The 17,196-nt window shown below is 42.8% G+C and overlaps 1 protein-coding gene across 8 annotated transcripts in view; it reads left to right on the top strand.

Moving 5' to 3' along the window:
• SMOC1 (SPARC related modular calcium binding 1) overlaps positions 1-17,196 on the top strand; it is a 141,898-nt gene that overhangs the window by 38,010 nt on the left and 86,692 nt on the right. For 3 of the 8 annotated variants that reach the window (XM_068684148.1, XM_068684147.1, XM_068684144.1), the window contains exon 1: positions 13,186-13,400. The exons of 3 other annotated variants lie outside the window; for them this stretch is intronic. In XM_068684148.1, coding sequence (XP_068540249.1) covers positions 13,254-13,400 — 147 coding nt within the window. In that variant the 5' untranslated portion in view covers positions 13,186-13,253. Of the gene's footprint in view, positions 1-13,185; positions 13,401-17,196 lie in introns of those variants that run through there. 2 more of the 8 variants (XM_068684143.1, XM_068684146.1) reach the window with 2 other exon arrangements.

The raw sequence follows: 17,196 nt of genomic DNA, 5'->3' as shown, positions 1-17,196 counted from the left end.
TAATGGTCAGTTTTTGATGCAAGTTTTCTTTGTGAGTAAGGTGCTTTTTCCTAAAATGCTCAGTTGCAACAGGGTGGTATGCAGAGTTGAAGCTTCTTGTTGATGGTTAGCCTCTGAGGCTAGAATACCAAGCTACTGCCACTTGTTATCACCAAGTGAAATAGTTCTTAAGACAGCCAAAAGCTGCAGGGTTTCTGTTACATTAGGCTAAATAACTTACCTTTCTCAGGTAACATCATTCTGCTCTTCTTGATAAGGAGAACATAAGCTTGGTAAGCTGAAGAGGCTGGTATACCAGCCTCTTGGTACCCTGATTTTTGGAAAAAAATATATATCCCTGATATATGGAACCCTGATTTTTCTCAGGTTAGGACACACACGTATCTAGTCCTCAAACACGGTGCAGATGGTTCAGTGTGTGGAGCAGAAAGCCTAGAGCTAGGTGAGAAGTTCTACTAAGAGTGACCATAAGAATAACTCTTCCCATAAGCAAACTGTTGGAAAAGGCTCAGCCTGATTCCCTTGTTAAATTTCCTTGTTGCCCTGTAATTTCTTGCAGGGATTGCCTTCTGTGCAACTTATCTACTGGTTTAATTCTTTAATATCTGACTGTGGAAAAAATGAAAGTACTTTCTATATTTAGATAAGCATTTGCATTACCCTTAAACAATGTCCATGTATGCAAATACATGGCTCACTAGTCAGTACATCTGAAGAAAGCAAACTTTATCAGAAAGTACAGTTATGCCGGGGGAATGGTTATAAATAGAAAATGGAGTGAGATGCCCAGGGACAAGATGACAGCTGGAAGTCACAGGCTAGCTGAAGTGAACCTGTCTGTGCATTGCCTGCATGAATCCATCCGGGTACAGCTGCCTTTGGGTAGATGTTGCACTGAGTATTGACTCTGTTTTCTTGGGGAGTCCTGGCTAACAACTGCTGAGATGGAGGTGAGCAGTTTGGTGTCATCTAGTTGTCACAGATCTGTCCCCTGGTACGAGCAGCAGCAGTAGAGCTACCCCAAATCACTAATGGTGTCTTTCTGCCTGAACTCTTCGGTACTATGTGGGAATAATTTTATCTGAAAATAATACTTGTCTTAAGCAGCTTATGTTGTTAAAGTAGACTTCTGTTTTCTGTTTAAAAAAAAAAAAAAAAGGAAAAACCAGGATTAATTAGCTAGTGACTTCTTGGTATGCTTGTTTGTTTGTTACTGCTATGTGCCTACTATGCCTCTAATCAATTTGGGTGAATTACTACCCATTAAACAATATGATCAAGCACATAAAATGTTGCAAAGACTTGATAATGTCTTATGCATCCTACTATAAAAAGCAACCTCCTGATTTTTGAGCTAAAACCAGTCTTTTAGATCTTCATCCTTGCAGGGTGCTGTTCTGGAGAAGGAATACTATTGCTGCCTGATATGCCCTCACGACTAGACAAGAGCTCCTTTTTACGTAGAAATATAGAAATCAGAGCTGCCATCATTTCCACAGGATGTTCAGGCCCCTGAAATGAATTATCCTGTGAAGTACAACCACCTTCAAACAAAAATCTTCTCTAAATTCATGTTAGTTGTAGTGAGTTTCTGTGAGGATGTTGTGTTTGTGTTCCTTGGGGTGATCTCACTTCAGCTGAGCTTCTTAAATAAGCATTTAGCCACTTGAAGTGTTGCAAGCCTTCAGACCTTGCCAGTTAAGGGAGAACTAGTTGGAGTAAAAGCGTTTGAGGCAGCTATCATTAGTGCTTGGTGTGATCTGGGGAGAGAGACTAGGCACTCTGCTAAGTACCCCTCCAGCTTTGTTTATTGCTCCTTAGGAAATCATTCAGAAACAAGTTTTTAAGGACCCATACTTACGTTTTTGGCACTTCTGAAGAAACTTTTTTCCATAGTCAAGGATGTACACAGGTCCTGCTTGAAGGCTTTCTCATGAAAGTTACTGCATAAAAGACCATTTGTTGCCTGCAAACCTGGGATTCATCCGATTTAGAGGACTTGACGTGACTCCCTTTTAAGAACAGTGCTCAGCTGGAGTTGTTTGCTCCGAGGCAGTCCTCATACTCTGTAGCAGAATCCAGTTCTGGGTATGGACATGGAGAATGATGAAATAAGCAATGGATATAAATCTGCGTCCTGGAGCCAAATATTGCTGTCAGCTTCTTTGCGTGCAAACTTTAGACCTTCCCTCCCTTTAAACCTTGCTCACAGGTGTTCAAAATCTGGCTCTGGCTTTACCTATTGAAACTTTCCCTCCTTTTTTTTTTTCCTAGGGATTAATGATGACTGAATTACCCTGCAAACGTTTCTAAGAAGTTTGTGTTGGGCTCTGCTGAGAAATGAGGAAATTCCAGCGGTGGGGGGAGAGGGAAGAAGGAAGCTCCTTGGCAGAGACTTCACAGCCAGACTTGGGAACTGCAGAGAGTCCTAGTCCTGTGCAAGCCATAGTATACCTGTGCTCTTAGCAGGCTCTGGGTACGTGGGGAGGGAGGCTGAATCTGGAGATGGATTCTCTGCAGGGCATCTTACTCTTGTTTTCAGATATTTTGGATTTTCTTAGGGATAATTCAAGTTTACTTTTTCTTGCTCTTTCCTGCTCCACTTTTATTTTAGGCAGCGCTCATGCTTTGTTGGCACTGTCTTGATGTTCAAATGTAACAACATTGTGTGGTGCTTCTGAAAGATCTCTGCAAGAAACGGAGTTATTGCTTCCCTGCCAAGTGGCCAACAGCTAGGTGGTACCCAGAGGCATGTTAGGGATGGGATGGGAAACAAGGCTATGGATATCCTGCCCTGCCACTGAAAAGTAATGAAAATAAAATCTGCTTTCAGGATTTATAATTTGTCATCTGGCTTGATGAATCAAAAACAGGGCAACATTGAACTGACTTATTTCTCTGTAGCCTGGATTCAGAAGTCTTGTTAAAACAAAGATATTTGCTGGCTGGAATATACGTCTCAATTACTTGAGATGTAACTAGTAAAAGAGGATTGGGGATTGAAGTAGTATCCAGAGATTGAGCAGGATTACTGAGTACAATTAGGGCTTTTGAGGGCTTGTTTAATAACTTCCTACTACTACTTGCTTGCATTCTGAATAAGAAATTGGCTGGAGAATTTGTATGGGTTTGTAAGGTACTGGGATGAGAGAGGTTATAGGAAGCTGGGCAAGCTGAGAAAGAGGGGAGGAGCTGGCACAGTGATGAGGGGTGGGAATGAACCAGCAGCCTGGCACGTGAATAAACCCTGGAGGAAGATGCTTGGTGCATGAGCTGGTAACAACACTTGTATCTCCAAGATGTGAATGTAATTGCTAAGGAAGAATCTTTCAATGTTGATTATGGAAGTGGTCTTTCTGTGCACAAGGGCCAGCACACTTCAGCTGGGAGGAGCAGAGATGGCTTAAGGTTTTCTCAAAGGTTTCAGTGTTTTCCAAGTAGGTACTGGAAGAGAGCTGATTAAACATATAGGACCTCTCTGAATCTAAGGGGGTGAGAATTGAAAGGGAGCAAAGGCCAAGAGTGAGGAACATTGTCTGGGTACAGAAAGACTTGAGTAGAGAAATGTGTGATACTGCTAGCCATGGCAAGATTCAGCCAAAACCAAGACCAGCAGTAATAACCTGATTCAGTCACGCTAGTGTCTTTACCAGTAGACACATTTTAATTTTCAAGGGTCAGTGAAATCTTGTAGCCAGGCCAGGTATGCAGCCATTTCTTATGCACCTACAAATCCAATCCTTATGTGACTGTCGGCCGGATTTCTTCAATCAAAACAGACATTCTCTATTGGGTAGCAGTTGCCCTAAACTAACTTAGCATCTGCCTGGAGTCCTATCAAGCGATATAAAATTAGTTTTGCTAATTCTTCCCTTCCTATTTGTATGGCTGAATTTCACTGGATTTCTCTCAGACTCAATTCCCCCTCCAATTATCATTTACCTCCTGATATGGACCAAGAAGCTTATAAGATCTGCAATGATGCATTGTTCAACATGTCAAGATTGTTTTTTTTTAGGTAAAAGTAGGACTTTGCAGTGCTTTCAAAGACAGATGCTGCCTGGAATAGCTCTTCGGACTGAAGTTGCTGAGTGCAAGGGAGGAGAGAGGAGAATGGTGGTGGCTTTTTTTTTTGTTTGTTTTCTTTTCCCTTCTTTTCTCTCCAGAACAGGCTGCTCTTCAACCAGAATATCCCTGACAGCTAGTTGCCCTGGATGCTTCTGCCTTGCTACTAGTCTTGCTACTTGCTGATAGTCTTGCAACTATTTAGATATCACTGAGCTACTTCCTGGGGTGTGGATGGCAACAGCCATGGTCTGGGCCTTTGTTGCTATCTACTACTTTTTTTTTTTTTTTTTTTTGACAGACCTCTGGAGTCTGCAGCACTTTGCAGCTGTGGTGACTAGAGCTTTCCTGAGACTTAGTTTTGAGCAGGGCGAGGGAACATGATTTGCTAGTGTCTTGCTTCTTGTTTAGATCAGAAGCTTGTGCTGTAATTACTACATGGGAGACTGTAGGTGGATTGGAGAAAGGATTAGAGGTACTTCATCTCCCTTGTTCCCTGCCAGTGTGTTAGCTTGCCTGCTATGACCTCAAGCAGTATAGTAGTACCACATGAGCAATAAGCCCTTCCGTTGTGGTATTCAGTGACAAAGCAAGCCCTGCTTCTTCTAATCCTTCCTACTGGTGCCTCTTTATTCTTCTGGGGTTCATCTTTATATAGGCTTTATTCCAGGCTGTTGGGAACGAGGGACATCCACCAGTGAGAAGAGCACTCTTGATCAATAGGGCCAGAAAAACAAACTCCTTCAGGTGAGGTCAGGCACAGCAGCTTCTTTCTTCACACCTTCTGGAACATAAGACAAATTGCTCGGCGTTGTTTGAAGGAGGCTCCCAGTACTCCTCCAGATGCAGTGGTGATGTGAGCACTACTCTTCGTAGTTTGGGGAAGCTGAAAAAAACCTAAACCCTGTATGCAGAAGCTGGTATCACCAACTGCTTTAAGTCTGTCAACTAAAAATGTAAGTTTGGTCTTTGTCCACTGCGAGAAGTCTGACCAGTGAGTCCGAGTATGTGTTTGTACTGAGGCCAGGTCTTAGACCAGACTGAAAGAGATCCAGAAAATCTGAGGAATCCAGATAAAGCCACAGCTGTTTTGCCATAGCTTTCTCAATAACATTCCCTGAAAAGGAAGATGAGAGAGTGCAATAATCTTGCCCATTATCTGTGTCAAGGATTTATTGTGCAAAGGTTTCATATTTGCTTGTATTAAGACTGATACCCTTCTCCCTTCAGGGAGGCAGACAGCAAAAATAGTCCAATATGTATGTTAGATTTTTGTTTAGCTTTCACTAGAGACACAAATACAAATAGTAGCACAAAGTTAGCTGAGTACTTCCAGAACCCCAGTGAGTGCAACTGGAGGAAGGTTAACCTGGTGAGTTCTGTGTGAATTTGGGCTAGAAGTGACTACTTCTATGACCTGTCAACCCTGGACAGAAGAACTCAGGTATGAAGGTACCCTGTTGGTGTTGACAGCTTTTGACTACAAGCATCTTAGTGACGGTGAAAGTTCACTTCACTTGTGTTTAAGGGACAATACTGTAGAGCCAGAAATGCTCCAAAACTTACTTCTTTGGGAAAAAAGGAAATTGTCTGTCTCTTGCAAAAAGGAATCTTCATGAGTATTTTTCAGCTTTTCACCTAAGTGTGAAAAATAGTTCAGCATAGCTGGAATCAACCTTTCCTCCAAGCTGAAAGTAAACAGACACTAAAGTAAACAGTCCCATAGTACAAAACGTGAAAAAGCTGTCAACCTGAGAGAGTGAACAGCCTGTATGAAGATCAGTCACTCTCTAATGTCATCATTAATCCCCACATCTGCTTGGATGTGAGGATTAAGGATGTGTATAACATAGCGGGGTGAGGGGAAGGGATGCAGTATGATGGGAAAGGAATTCTGTAGTTTACAGGGGAAGCTCATACCAACAACCTGGGGCAGCGTCAAGATCCCTGTAAATGCTGCTTTTGAAGACACCTTTATCCTAGCTTCCCTTCCATTATTTAAAAATTGAAGGCCTCAGGAGTCTTTGAGCAGCAAACCCTGACAGGTTAGTGATGACCCTTGCAGAGTTTGGTGGGGAGGAAGGATTTCTGCTGGGAACATCGTACGAACCACGTCTCTCACTTCAGTACTGAAAATGCTCTTGACCTGTGTGAACAGCATGTCTTGCTAACGGAATAGCAACGTTGCTTGGTAGTTCACCACAAGTGATTAAAATGAAGCCTCTTACTCCCAAGCCATCAGAAGGCATGTGAACTCTGTACTTGAGCAGGATAGGAAGCCTTGCACGCTAACAGCTTGTCACTTTGAAGTGGCATTGCGTAGTTTGCAGTAAGTGGCAGCGCTGGAGCTATAGTAATGCTTGACCTGTTTTGTGCTTTTCAAGTTCGTCGATTGGCATCTAAGTCACTGCTGAAACACTTAAGAAAAACACAATTGTAAAGGAATCCTGTCTGCAGAAATCCAAAAATGTTGTTATTCCTCAGTGTATACACTAACACATTTCTGAATGTTGTCTGTCCCTGACAGCAGAGGATGGAATTAAAGCCAACAAGGATCCTTCATTCTCGCCTTGCACAAGCATTTTATCTTAAAACTGTCTTTTGTAGCTTTTTCAACTCCTGCAGTAGCCAGTACACATCTTGTCTGTTATGGAAAGCTTGTTATCATATGTTTGCATGGCCATATTAAGAGACTTTTTTGAGGTGGGAGCTTTAACTTAATTAAAGCTGCATATTGGCAGAGCTGAAGTTCATGTCCTGAGTCTTGTACTCACAGCAGGTTCTTGCATTTGTGGCCCAGAAAGACTCCAGGAATGGGGAAAGCTTCTCTGCTACAGCCTGTACGGTGCCAGGGAGCTCTGACTGCCTGACGGTCCGAGGAAGCATTGTCCAGCACGTCATTCACACAGAGGGCTAAACTCGGCGGGTGGTTACCCATACAAAACTGAGGGAAGCATTTGGTTTAAATGCAAGAGGAAAGATGAGAAATACTGTAAACACTGTAAAATACAACGCAAACAGAATTGCAGAACAAAGTAATAAAACAATGACTCTTTCCCCTAGGGAGTTAGGGGAAAGAGTTTATTTTTCCTGACTTTTGACAGGAGTTTCAGTTCTGTTTCATATATCCTTTCCTGATTCTTTCCCTCTTGCTCTAAATTCCTGGCTGGCATATTTCTTTTTGTGGCAGACAGGACTACTTTGTTCTGAATTTAAACCTTGCCTTAGATTAATGTATCTGTTTAGGTCAGTGTAGAATCCCCTGAGGCAGGTATGGCACTTGAAGCAGTGACTGTTAAGAAGACAAGTCTGGGATCCTTATGGTAACGAATGCACCTACTGGAGGGCTATTCTGAAGTGCTGACCTACAACAGCAAGAGTTAAGATTGCTAAATGGTATGTATTTCGGTAGTATGATTTGACTTGTAAAGCTCAGTCTCTGAAACCACCTGTCTGCAGCTCAGACCCTAGCAGTCTGAATGTCAAACACCTACATGTTTGTTTGGACTGTGGATGTCACTACTGCAGTGTTTCCTGGAAGGAGCAAAGAGGACCTCATAGCTATTAACTGAGCAGTTAATAACTTCTGCTGATGAGAATGTGTCTCTACTGTTGCCTCTTAATCCATAGGCTGAAAGTCAAGGGATGAGTCAGCCTCTAAGATGCCAGGAAAAAAAAAAAACTTTATTTGTAAGAGCTCTGGAATAAGGTTAGCCATAAATGTGAGAAAGCTGTAGCTTTCGCAGTACTGGCAATGTGAGTTACTCTGAATTTAGCAGGGGAACATGATATTCTGTATTAACAAGGTGAAGTTCCTGTCTTTTCAGTTTCACTGTTTTTGATGCTTCAGAGGAGTAATAGAGTAAATAAGGGCAACCTCCCTGTATAGCTGATGGGGTCAGGACCCAATGGAAAATCTCTGGAGATGCAAAGGTCTCCCTTCTATGGAGGGAGACCTGTCAAGATAGCTATGTTCCCAGGCAGAAGCAGTAATAGAGCTTCATAAACTTTGGAGCTGAAGTGTTGATGATAGTAAGTGCGAAGTCAAGTGTAACGCAGAGAACCCCTGATGCATCCACCTTCCACCGAGAGTTATCTTTGGTTAATCATTGTCTTTGGATTGTGTGGAGGTAAGTATATAGTTAAGAAAAGTGAACTCTTTAATGTTCACAGCACCTCCTTTTTCAATATTCCTCCTGTGCACTGGAATGTCAGACTTGGCATTCAGTTAGTGTACCTCTGCTGATGGGCAGCCAGCCCTTGCTGGGTTTGAACTAATGAGCTCAGCTATTTCTAATATCTACTTCTTGGTTCTGCTGTTGGCAGCAACCATAATGAAGGCTGGGTGCCAGCTTCAATTTGAAAGACTCTTTGAGTGTTTTAAAAGAATTGAGTTAAGAAGGACTGAAACTTGTAAGGCTATGGAGTTTTAATGGGTGGCATTTTCAATCCTGGAAGATATACATGAACAAAGCATTTGAACTCGAAAGAATGCCCTTGTACAGTTGTATTTCCATTGGAGCTCAACTCTAAAGATATGTCTGCCTACCTGTGCTTGTAAAATCGTTTAATTCTCATCTCTGTTCATGTGATGATCTCCTAGCAGAGTTGAGCTGTTCCAGAGATGAGTCGTCTTCATACACCTGATACGTTTATTTTTTTTACAGTAGTGTTTAATGCATGTGGTCATCACTCAAGTGAGATACTGGATGTGGTATAGACCGGACAGTGGTGACAATCTAGAGATTTTCCAGCTTGACATATGCTCAGCTGTGTCCGTTTTGCAATGTGTGCTTAACTACTATGCATGCTAAAGGGAGTTAGTTACCTAGAAGATAGTATTCACAAGTTTCAAAGCAGTGAAAGTCTGGTAAAACTTATTATCTACTTTTTCCAGTGCAAGGTGTCTGCAATGAAGAGTAGGTTTTGTTTTTTGTTGGAAAGAATGAGCGATGGAAGGAGAAAATGTTTGTGTGTTTTCTGTCTTGCCAGTTTGGGATATTTAGAAAGCTTATCAGCTGCCCTGGAGACTCCATTTAGAGCAGGATCCCTGCTCTTCAGCAATAACACTGTGGAAAGAAAGGGCAAAGTAATTCTAGAGATAAAGAAAGGATGAGACTGTATTTAAGAGAAGGGTGGTTGGATGAGTTGTCAGGTTATAAAGACAAATTTTAAGGGCATTTGGAATTAAAGGGGAGCCTTTTATAGCTACCAGGCTGCTGATGGAAACTCAACAGAGAGCTTTTATTTCAAGTAGATTCATTTAAGAATGCTTCAGCAAGACTTGTTTGTAAGTGGACGTGCTTGCAGCTGATGTGCATCCTCACGTTACATAACAGACTTGTGTAATAAACACATGAAATAAAGGATCTTCTACCCTTTGAAACAACTTTGGCACAAGGTAGGAGCATTGCTGAGCAGTATTAGTGTAATGTTGGAAACTCCCATGAATAAAAGATTTGAAATAAGTTCAAGGGAAGGGTCTTAAAGTGTTCTTGAACAGTAATAGATCCCACAGAGGTTCTAATGGAATTATTAGGAAGGAAGTAGTTACAGATGGAGGGGAGGATTACTGTAGATTACACAGCTCGATCTAACTAGGTGAACTATCATCTAACATTTCAAGAGTTTGTAACCAGTGGCCCCCCAACTTGTCCATGCTGTCTGCAGTACTCTAAGCTTTTTCAGATGGGTAGAGGGCATTCCTAGGACTGACTGTAGCCATTCCTACTGTGTACGGGTGCTAAATGGGCACAGGAAAGTATTCTTTCACAGCCACTTTCTGCATTCACCTGGGCAGTGTAGCCCATACACAGAACTCTGCAAAGCCTGGAGCTGACACTTAGTTTTTTACATGGTGGAGTGTAAAAAAGCATGAACTTCAGTCTCCACCGCGATTCAAGAGATTTAGGGGTGAGAAGGTTTGCTCCAGATCTTGAAGAACATATGCAGTAGTTTAAAGCACTTGTCTACATGAAAGCCCTCTTATGTAAGGATAGGGAATGCTTTGGGCAAAAAGCTTGCTTGAGATACTGCCCTCTCTTAAATTGTATACCTAATGACACTGCTTCAACCCTGCTGCTTTCCTGAGATCTCCTGACTTTCTTTTGAGGAAAATATGCTCCCGTCCAGTGGAATAGCTGAATTCTCACCTTCTAGTGACAGCACAAAATTGTAATCCTGCTATATTTGCTAGGGGAAAAGAACAGTTTCGACTATCGTTATGACAAACTGAAGTAGGGGATAGAGTTTCTCAAAGGAGGCCAACTTGGCATAAGTAACGTAGGATAATGTGTTGAAGTCTGGTTTTGTTTTTGAGTTATACTGAAGAAGCAGAGGACTCCCTAAACCAGACAGACTGGATTGGGTTATTAAACAATACATTTTATTAAAGACAAGATTCCACCTTTATGTCAGTGGAAGTTTTGCCATTGTTTCCTTTGGGACCAGAAATGCATTTCTTGACTATGCAAACATCTGGATTTTCTATCTGGTTCAATATATATATACACATATATATAGTAGCAAAGTTAATGAGAAGAAATAGTCCAAGTTAAACATACCTTCTCTTGTCAATGTGTTTGACAAATTAAATTTAATCTTAAATTTGTTCTAGGCTTGCATGTCATCTTGGCTGCAAGAATAATCTGACTGGGAGAGTGAGCTTTGACAGAAGCTGAAGTAATGTTATTTCAAAGGAATTAAATCAGTCTCTACCTTAATATTGCCAAACTTACTACTAAGGCTTAAAAGTCATGTTAGAAATAGAAGACTTGAGCAGAAATTTCTATTTTGTGTTCTCAAGATTTTTCCTCCAGTGTTCAGTTGATCAGCATTCTGATCTGCGGTACAATGTGCTTCAACAAACTAGATGCTTACAAAAAGTAAAATAACAACAAAAAAAGTGATACAGGCACGTGGGTAAAAATTCTGTGGAAGAAGAGATAGTTTTAAAAGCTTAAATGAACTTCATGTTCTTTGTCTCATAGTTTGGTACTTTCCTTCCCACAAGTCAGAAGTAGTTAAGGAGTTGTGCTTATTACAAAGGCTTGCACCTCAAAAGCAAGAGATACCATTTTAAAAGTTCACTTTCTCACTGCAGTGTTTTTTGTTGTAAAACAATAAAAATGCACACAAAATCTCCCCTCTCAAAAAAAAAACCAACAAAACAACAAAGAAACAGAACAAAAACCAAAAACACACCAAAACCACGAAAATGAAAAACTACCCAATAAACAAAAAAACAGCAGAGATTCTCTGTTACAGTTCAAATTCTAAGGCTTTTCTACTTAACTATTTGTAGGTGAGCTCTTTAAATATTATCTTAGAAAATGTTGTTGGCTCTAGTACCTTATCTTCTAAAAGTAGAGTACAGTGTCTTCATCATGTTTTCCTCTAAGCTGATTCCCCAAAACACAGTGTTATTTCCCTAGCTAGAAGTCTTCTAGCAGATGAAGCACAATACTTGACCACTTGTAGGGGCTTGCACAAAACAATTTGGGGGAGGGGAGATTGCTGTAGAAAAGCAGGGTTTCTAGCCTGTAAGGGGAAAAAAAAACCTTGAATTTAACTCATACAAATACATACCGAGTTTGTCTGCTTTGTGGTGTGATCCCGTATGTTTGCCCAGCCTTCACCATCCTTAAGCACTGGCTGTGTGCTTTGAACCTATTCTTGTTTGCACAGCTGGGGGCTTGGGGTTGAAACGTAAGTGGTGCTTTAGCTTAGGCTAGACTCTAAGCTTTGCAGGTGGGATGACTCAAGGAATATAAGTATTGCAGTGTCCTTCTCGTAAGTCCCTTCGGTCTGAGGAAGGATCTGAGCCCTTTAATGGGTATCGTAAATAATAAATAAATAAATAAAAATTACACAACTGGCTTCTCAGGAAGCTGCCTTTGAAAGCATTTTATTTTTTATTTTCACCCCACCAGATTGGTTCTGAGGCTGAAGGCTCTGGTCAGCTGGTGGGGGTTGTGGTGGTTCTGGCTGGCTGGCATCTACCTGCAAGCCCCATGGTAGGCCTTTCTCTGCCAAAGTTTCTAAGGCTTTCAGGCTTTCTTTCTCTCTTTCTAGAAGCCAAATGCTTTGAGTCTCTGGCTTAGAGCGTGATCACTGACACCTTCGAGGGCTGCTGGTTCCATGGCAGGAAACCTGGCTGAGCTCCCACCCCGTGGCTGAGATGCTTGGGCCCTGCAGGCAGCCTGCCATGGGGCTGAGCCCCCCTGCGATTAACACGGGGCCTCGGCTCCAGCTCTGCCTCCAGTAAGGCTGGTTGCACCGGCTGGGAGCCTGAAACCAAGGCATAAATCTGTAAGGTTGAAACCAGGAAATACGAAATGATGCCTTCCAACAGCAATAAAAATGTCCAGAACTTTGTAGTCTCTTCTAGTGTATAAAATGGTATGGGTTTCCCGGGAAAGTCTCTGGGAAGGACTTGAGACAGGCCGGTCTGATTGCTTAGACAAATGGGTGGGTGCCCCGAGTGGTGTGAACGTGCCTCGATTGATCACTTTTTCCAAAGGTGTGTTCTGGGGATCTTTAAACTTGCAATCTGGCAAAGCTGGAATAGGCCATTGCACGTGCTGTTTCCTCTCTCTCCTCTACCTATTTTTTCTATCCAGCAGCCTGCGCTAATCTGAAGCAAAGTTGCTAAACAGCTGAGGCGCCTCAGTTTTGATCTGCAGCGGACCCTTGTCTTCTAGATTTGTTTCTTAACAGACTTCCAGTTTCTCACATTCATGTCACTTGTGTCCCTTGCTCCCTCTTCCCCCAAAGCTTTGCGAAAGCACTTTGCTCTGACACTGCAATGCTGCGGCCATTTCTCCTCACCCCCATCACAAAGGGCTGAGCTGCTCTGTTTGTGCTTATAATGTACCCAGATGGTGAATAGAATGAGTGACCACCAAGCTCATTTTCACTTGTGGGGTCAGACCTTTCTCCGCTAAATAACACAAGTGTTCCCAGCTGCTGTGCAGCTGCAGGGAGTCTGCTTTCCTTCACAGGCATTAAAAACCCTTTAATCAGTGTTTGTTGTTTGTCAGCAGTGGTGTTGAGGTGTGGAGAAAAAGAACAGATATGCTTTGTTGGCAAAGTTAACTTTATTCTGACCTCTTATCTTTCCTTTTTCTTTTCAAGTCTGAAGAAGCAGAAAGTAGTTTGGGAAGTGGTTTCCGCAAGCACCTGTGTAAATGTATTTGCTGAAGGAGGAGGTTTATACCCTTATACAGATACTGCATTTGACAGAAAAAGATGCTCTGAGAGCTGCACCGAACTGGAAGCTCTCTAGGGGAGGGACTCTCAGACTGATTGGTGTGGGAACTGCAGGTTCCCTTAATGTAAGTGAATGCTACAAAAATACAAATATTGGTGCATAATTCTAGTGTTACTTATGCTTATTTTAGTATAGAGTCTGTGTTTAAGAAATACTATTTGTAACGTGGTCAATTTTAACATTTTCCTGGAAAATAGGTTCTTCCTGCCAGTTCTTTTTTTGTTGTTGTTTTTTGGTTCTGCTTTTAATAGGTCTTCCCCCATGGAGGGAAAAGGACTGGTAAGCCTGTGACTCCAGTCCCATTTTTTTTGGATGTAATTTGTTCTGAAGAAAATGAGAGCACAGGTATCAAGAAGAGGCTTCAAGAAATCTCAGAGAAGATACGTGTAGTTATTTCCCTCTTTTATCTAGATGAGGATTTGTACAGCTGGTGCTGCACACTTGTTCACAGGGTTACTTCTCTGCGTGCAGAACTGTTCACGCTGTGTGTCCAGCACCAAACACACCTCCACGCGTGTTGATTCTGTTATTTGCAAAACCTGTTTGTGTGAACGTCCTGAGGCAGTTAGGACATCAGGCTTTGATTCTGGCTTCCAGGGTGATGATAGGACATTCTGTGTGAGAAGTGGAATCCCTTATCTCACTGCTCTCTGAAGGCACCCGAGATTCACAGGACTGCATTGGTGATGTCTGAGGGTCAGTGGCCAGGTGTTAGGGTATCCCATGCACATCTGCCTGTCTCAGCAGTACCTCCTGCAGCAACTGAGGGGCTCTCCTGGAGCAGGGCTGTGCTTCTTGGGAAAAAAATAGCATCAGCTTGCTTGAAATGGGGATGAAGAACTGGGAACAAGTCACTTTTGAATTGTAGCCCTGATTGTGACAGTGATAGATTTGATTGCTCTCCTTGCTCTCTCACTTGTTTCCCTCCCCAGGTGGGCAGACCTATTTCAGCATTCATCCAGTGTTTTTCCTCTACTCGCTGCTGAGGCTACTAACAAAGGAGTGTGGTTATCCTGCTCTCAAAGAGGCAGAATGCAGGAAAGAAAATGTTGTGAGCTGGGTAGGAAGGGATGGACGCTTGAGATAAACTACTACCTTAAATAACTGTGGATGCGATGTGGTGATGATTAGCAATGTTCATGTGACAGAAGCAGAACTGGACAAAGAACTTCCATTTTATTAACTGAAAGCTGCCAGGGCTGCCAAGCCAAAGAAGGGCTCTGAGCCATGGTGAAGCAGGTGTCCTGCAAGGGGGAGTTTTTGAAGCCCTACGGTAATGTCTTCAGGAGATGCAATCTTCCTGGCACTGCTGGCTGATCACATGAAGAGGACCCTGATCAGACAGGCACGATCCTGGATCCTTCTGGAAATTAATGCAAACTTTTACAATTAAAATCTAGTCGAACAAAACAAGCACCATCTTGTGCAACTACGTAAACCATAAACTTTTTTTGGCAAGGCAGGTGTGGCATCTTCAGTGCCTGGAAAGCACCTAACGCTGTGTGGGATCCCTGCAGTAATCCAAATTACAAATGCTAAAAAGGCTTTGATATTTTTTTTTATTTTTTATTTTTTTATAGAGTGGTTCTTGGCTTCATTTGGATAGGCAAGAACTTCATAGAGACTGCATTGGGGCACGCTGCGTGTTTCCTCAGGCCCTCATAATTAATCAATGTCGAGCTGTTCCTTCCCATCCCTCTGTAAGGAGAGGCACCCGTGGAAAGCTGCTCCATAGCTTTGGCTTTAGCTCATTTGTATGGGCTGCCTGTAAGCAGCTTTATATTCCTCACGTATGCCCCCTCTGGGAGCAGGGGCTGCCCTGTCCCTTACGGCACTTTGGCGAGTAGTTTGGTGCAGGTGACAGAAGGCTTAGGTGAGTTTTTGTGATACACACTGAGTTTTCAATACGTTTGCAGCATGGTTTGATGGTGGAAATTAATATTCTGTTTTTTTTGGTGCTCTTCTAGAAGTCTCTGATATGTGGAACTTGGTTTCTGACACAAGGAGCTGCAAAAACTGCTTTGTGCTGGTATCTCAAGTCCTCAAAGCTGTGCTAAATGGCAAATGTGTCTGTTCCTTCTGAAGCAGAATGGCTTTGGTGTTTAACTGAGTGTTTAACCAGTGTGTGTACTATACAGTTCTGTCAGTTCTGCTTTAAAGTCTGTTTATATAGACAGCTGAGAAGCCTTGAAGTCTTTGAGAAAGAGTCTCTGACACTGCACATTGGGAGGGAGCTTCAGCATCAGCAGCCTGCTGCTTTTTGGTGCGTGTTTACAGTCACTGCGCCCTGGGGGCTGCAGAAAGATGTGGCTGTACCCAGAGAGTAATTCCAAGCTCGCTTGTGGTAGTCCAGCCCCTGACAAGAACTGGGCAAAAATCTGGTCGAACTTTACAGTGTTTTTATAGTCTAGTCCAGGTCTCTATAAACCATTTAAAATTGCCTTCAGGTTTAAATTTTCCAATTTCCCATTTGGAACAGGTGTTGCCAGGTTATAGAAAGTGTTGCAGAAAAGGAACAAAAACATTTTAAAAACTCTGCTGTTACAAATTTTGGCAAGTCTCTGACAGATGAGAATTAAAAAAAAAAAAAAGTTTGCCCCACCCAAATTAAAACAAGTGCAGACCTTGCTTACTTTTCCCAGCTGTCATGTTTAAATAGGGTTTTTAGTATTGCATGAGTTTTCAAAAGACTCAGCAGTATAGAAGGTAATGTGTTTTCATAAGAAAATATTCAACTTCTCAATTGTTTTTCATCTTGCTTAATTGGGGGGGAGGGATGAATTATTTTATTTTTATTTTTTTACAAATGTCAAAAAATAAATTTCTGAGATGCACGTTGCTGGGATGGTTAAAAACCAACCCAAAGCAGGCTTGAGGCAATGTTTTTTCAACAGCTTTAACCTCAAAGCAGGGAGCAGACAGCTTTGTAGGCAACTGTGAGACCAAGGTGATTATGGCCGTGACTCACACTTCCCTGTAAGGCATCCAGCTATCAACACGCTTGGCGAGCCGTGGCTGTGTGCATGCAGGCAGGGTGTCAGTCGGTGCCCCCTTGCCAGCCAGCTCCCAGCTGCTGAGCTCAGGAGTGCTCTGACAGCAAGCTGGGGGGGTAGCGGCGTGCTAGAGAGCAGCTCTGATTCCCTCGGGCTCACGAGAGGCTTCAGAGATGGAGCTTGGGAAGGGGAAGTGCAGTGCTGGTTTAACTTGCCTTCCCCGTTCCTTCTTAATCCTCATGGGACTCGTTTCAAGAGTCCCGTGAAATCTTCCTGTGAGCAGGTGGTTGGGTTTGGGGAGTAATTAAGGGTCTGACTGTCAAACCATTAAGTAAGGCAGTGAAAAGGGCTGCTGCTGTAACGTCCTGTTGAAACTGTGCAGGTATGGAAAGAGGACTGATAATCAGGGTCCTCAGCACGGACTGGGGAAAGAGACCTGGGTATTGCTGTAGGCAGCTCAGGGTGCAGCTGAGGGCACCACAGGAAAGTACCACCACATGTAGGGCTTTGCAGGGAACAGGCTGAGAAATGAAAGGTGGGGACTCATACATACGTGCAGTGTGGGATTCAGCATCTCCAAAAGATAAGGCAGAAGCCAAGGTGACTTCAGTAAAGGGAAATGGCGGTGAGCATGGTATGGAGGACATCATTTAAGCAAGGAATTGAGGGACTGACAGGAAAGGAGTGACGAAAGCCAGGCTGCATCCGAACTGAATGCTCAGAAGAAGAGGCATTCAGAAAGATAGCAAAACCAAACCTTCTGAAGGGAAGCAGTTTTTCACGTGGTGTGCAGTAGGGTTCTGGGATGCATGGATGCAGTTGTCAGCTTGGCAGGATGACATCGGGAAGGAGCAAAGCATGACCTTG

The sequence above is a fragment of the Anas acuta genome, chromosome 5 (assembly GCF_963932015.1).
Source record: "Anas acuta chromosome 5, bAnaAcu1.1, whole genome shotgun sequence".
In the NCBI taxonomy this organism is placed as follows: domain Eukaryota; kingdom Metazoa; phylum Chordata; class Aves; order Anseriformes; family Anatidae; genus Anas; species Anas acuta.
Note: the sequence above shows the minus strand (reverse complement) of the source record. Positions and strands in the feature narration are given on the sequence as shown.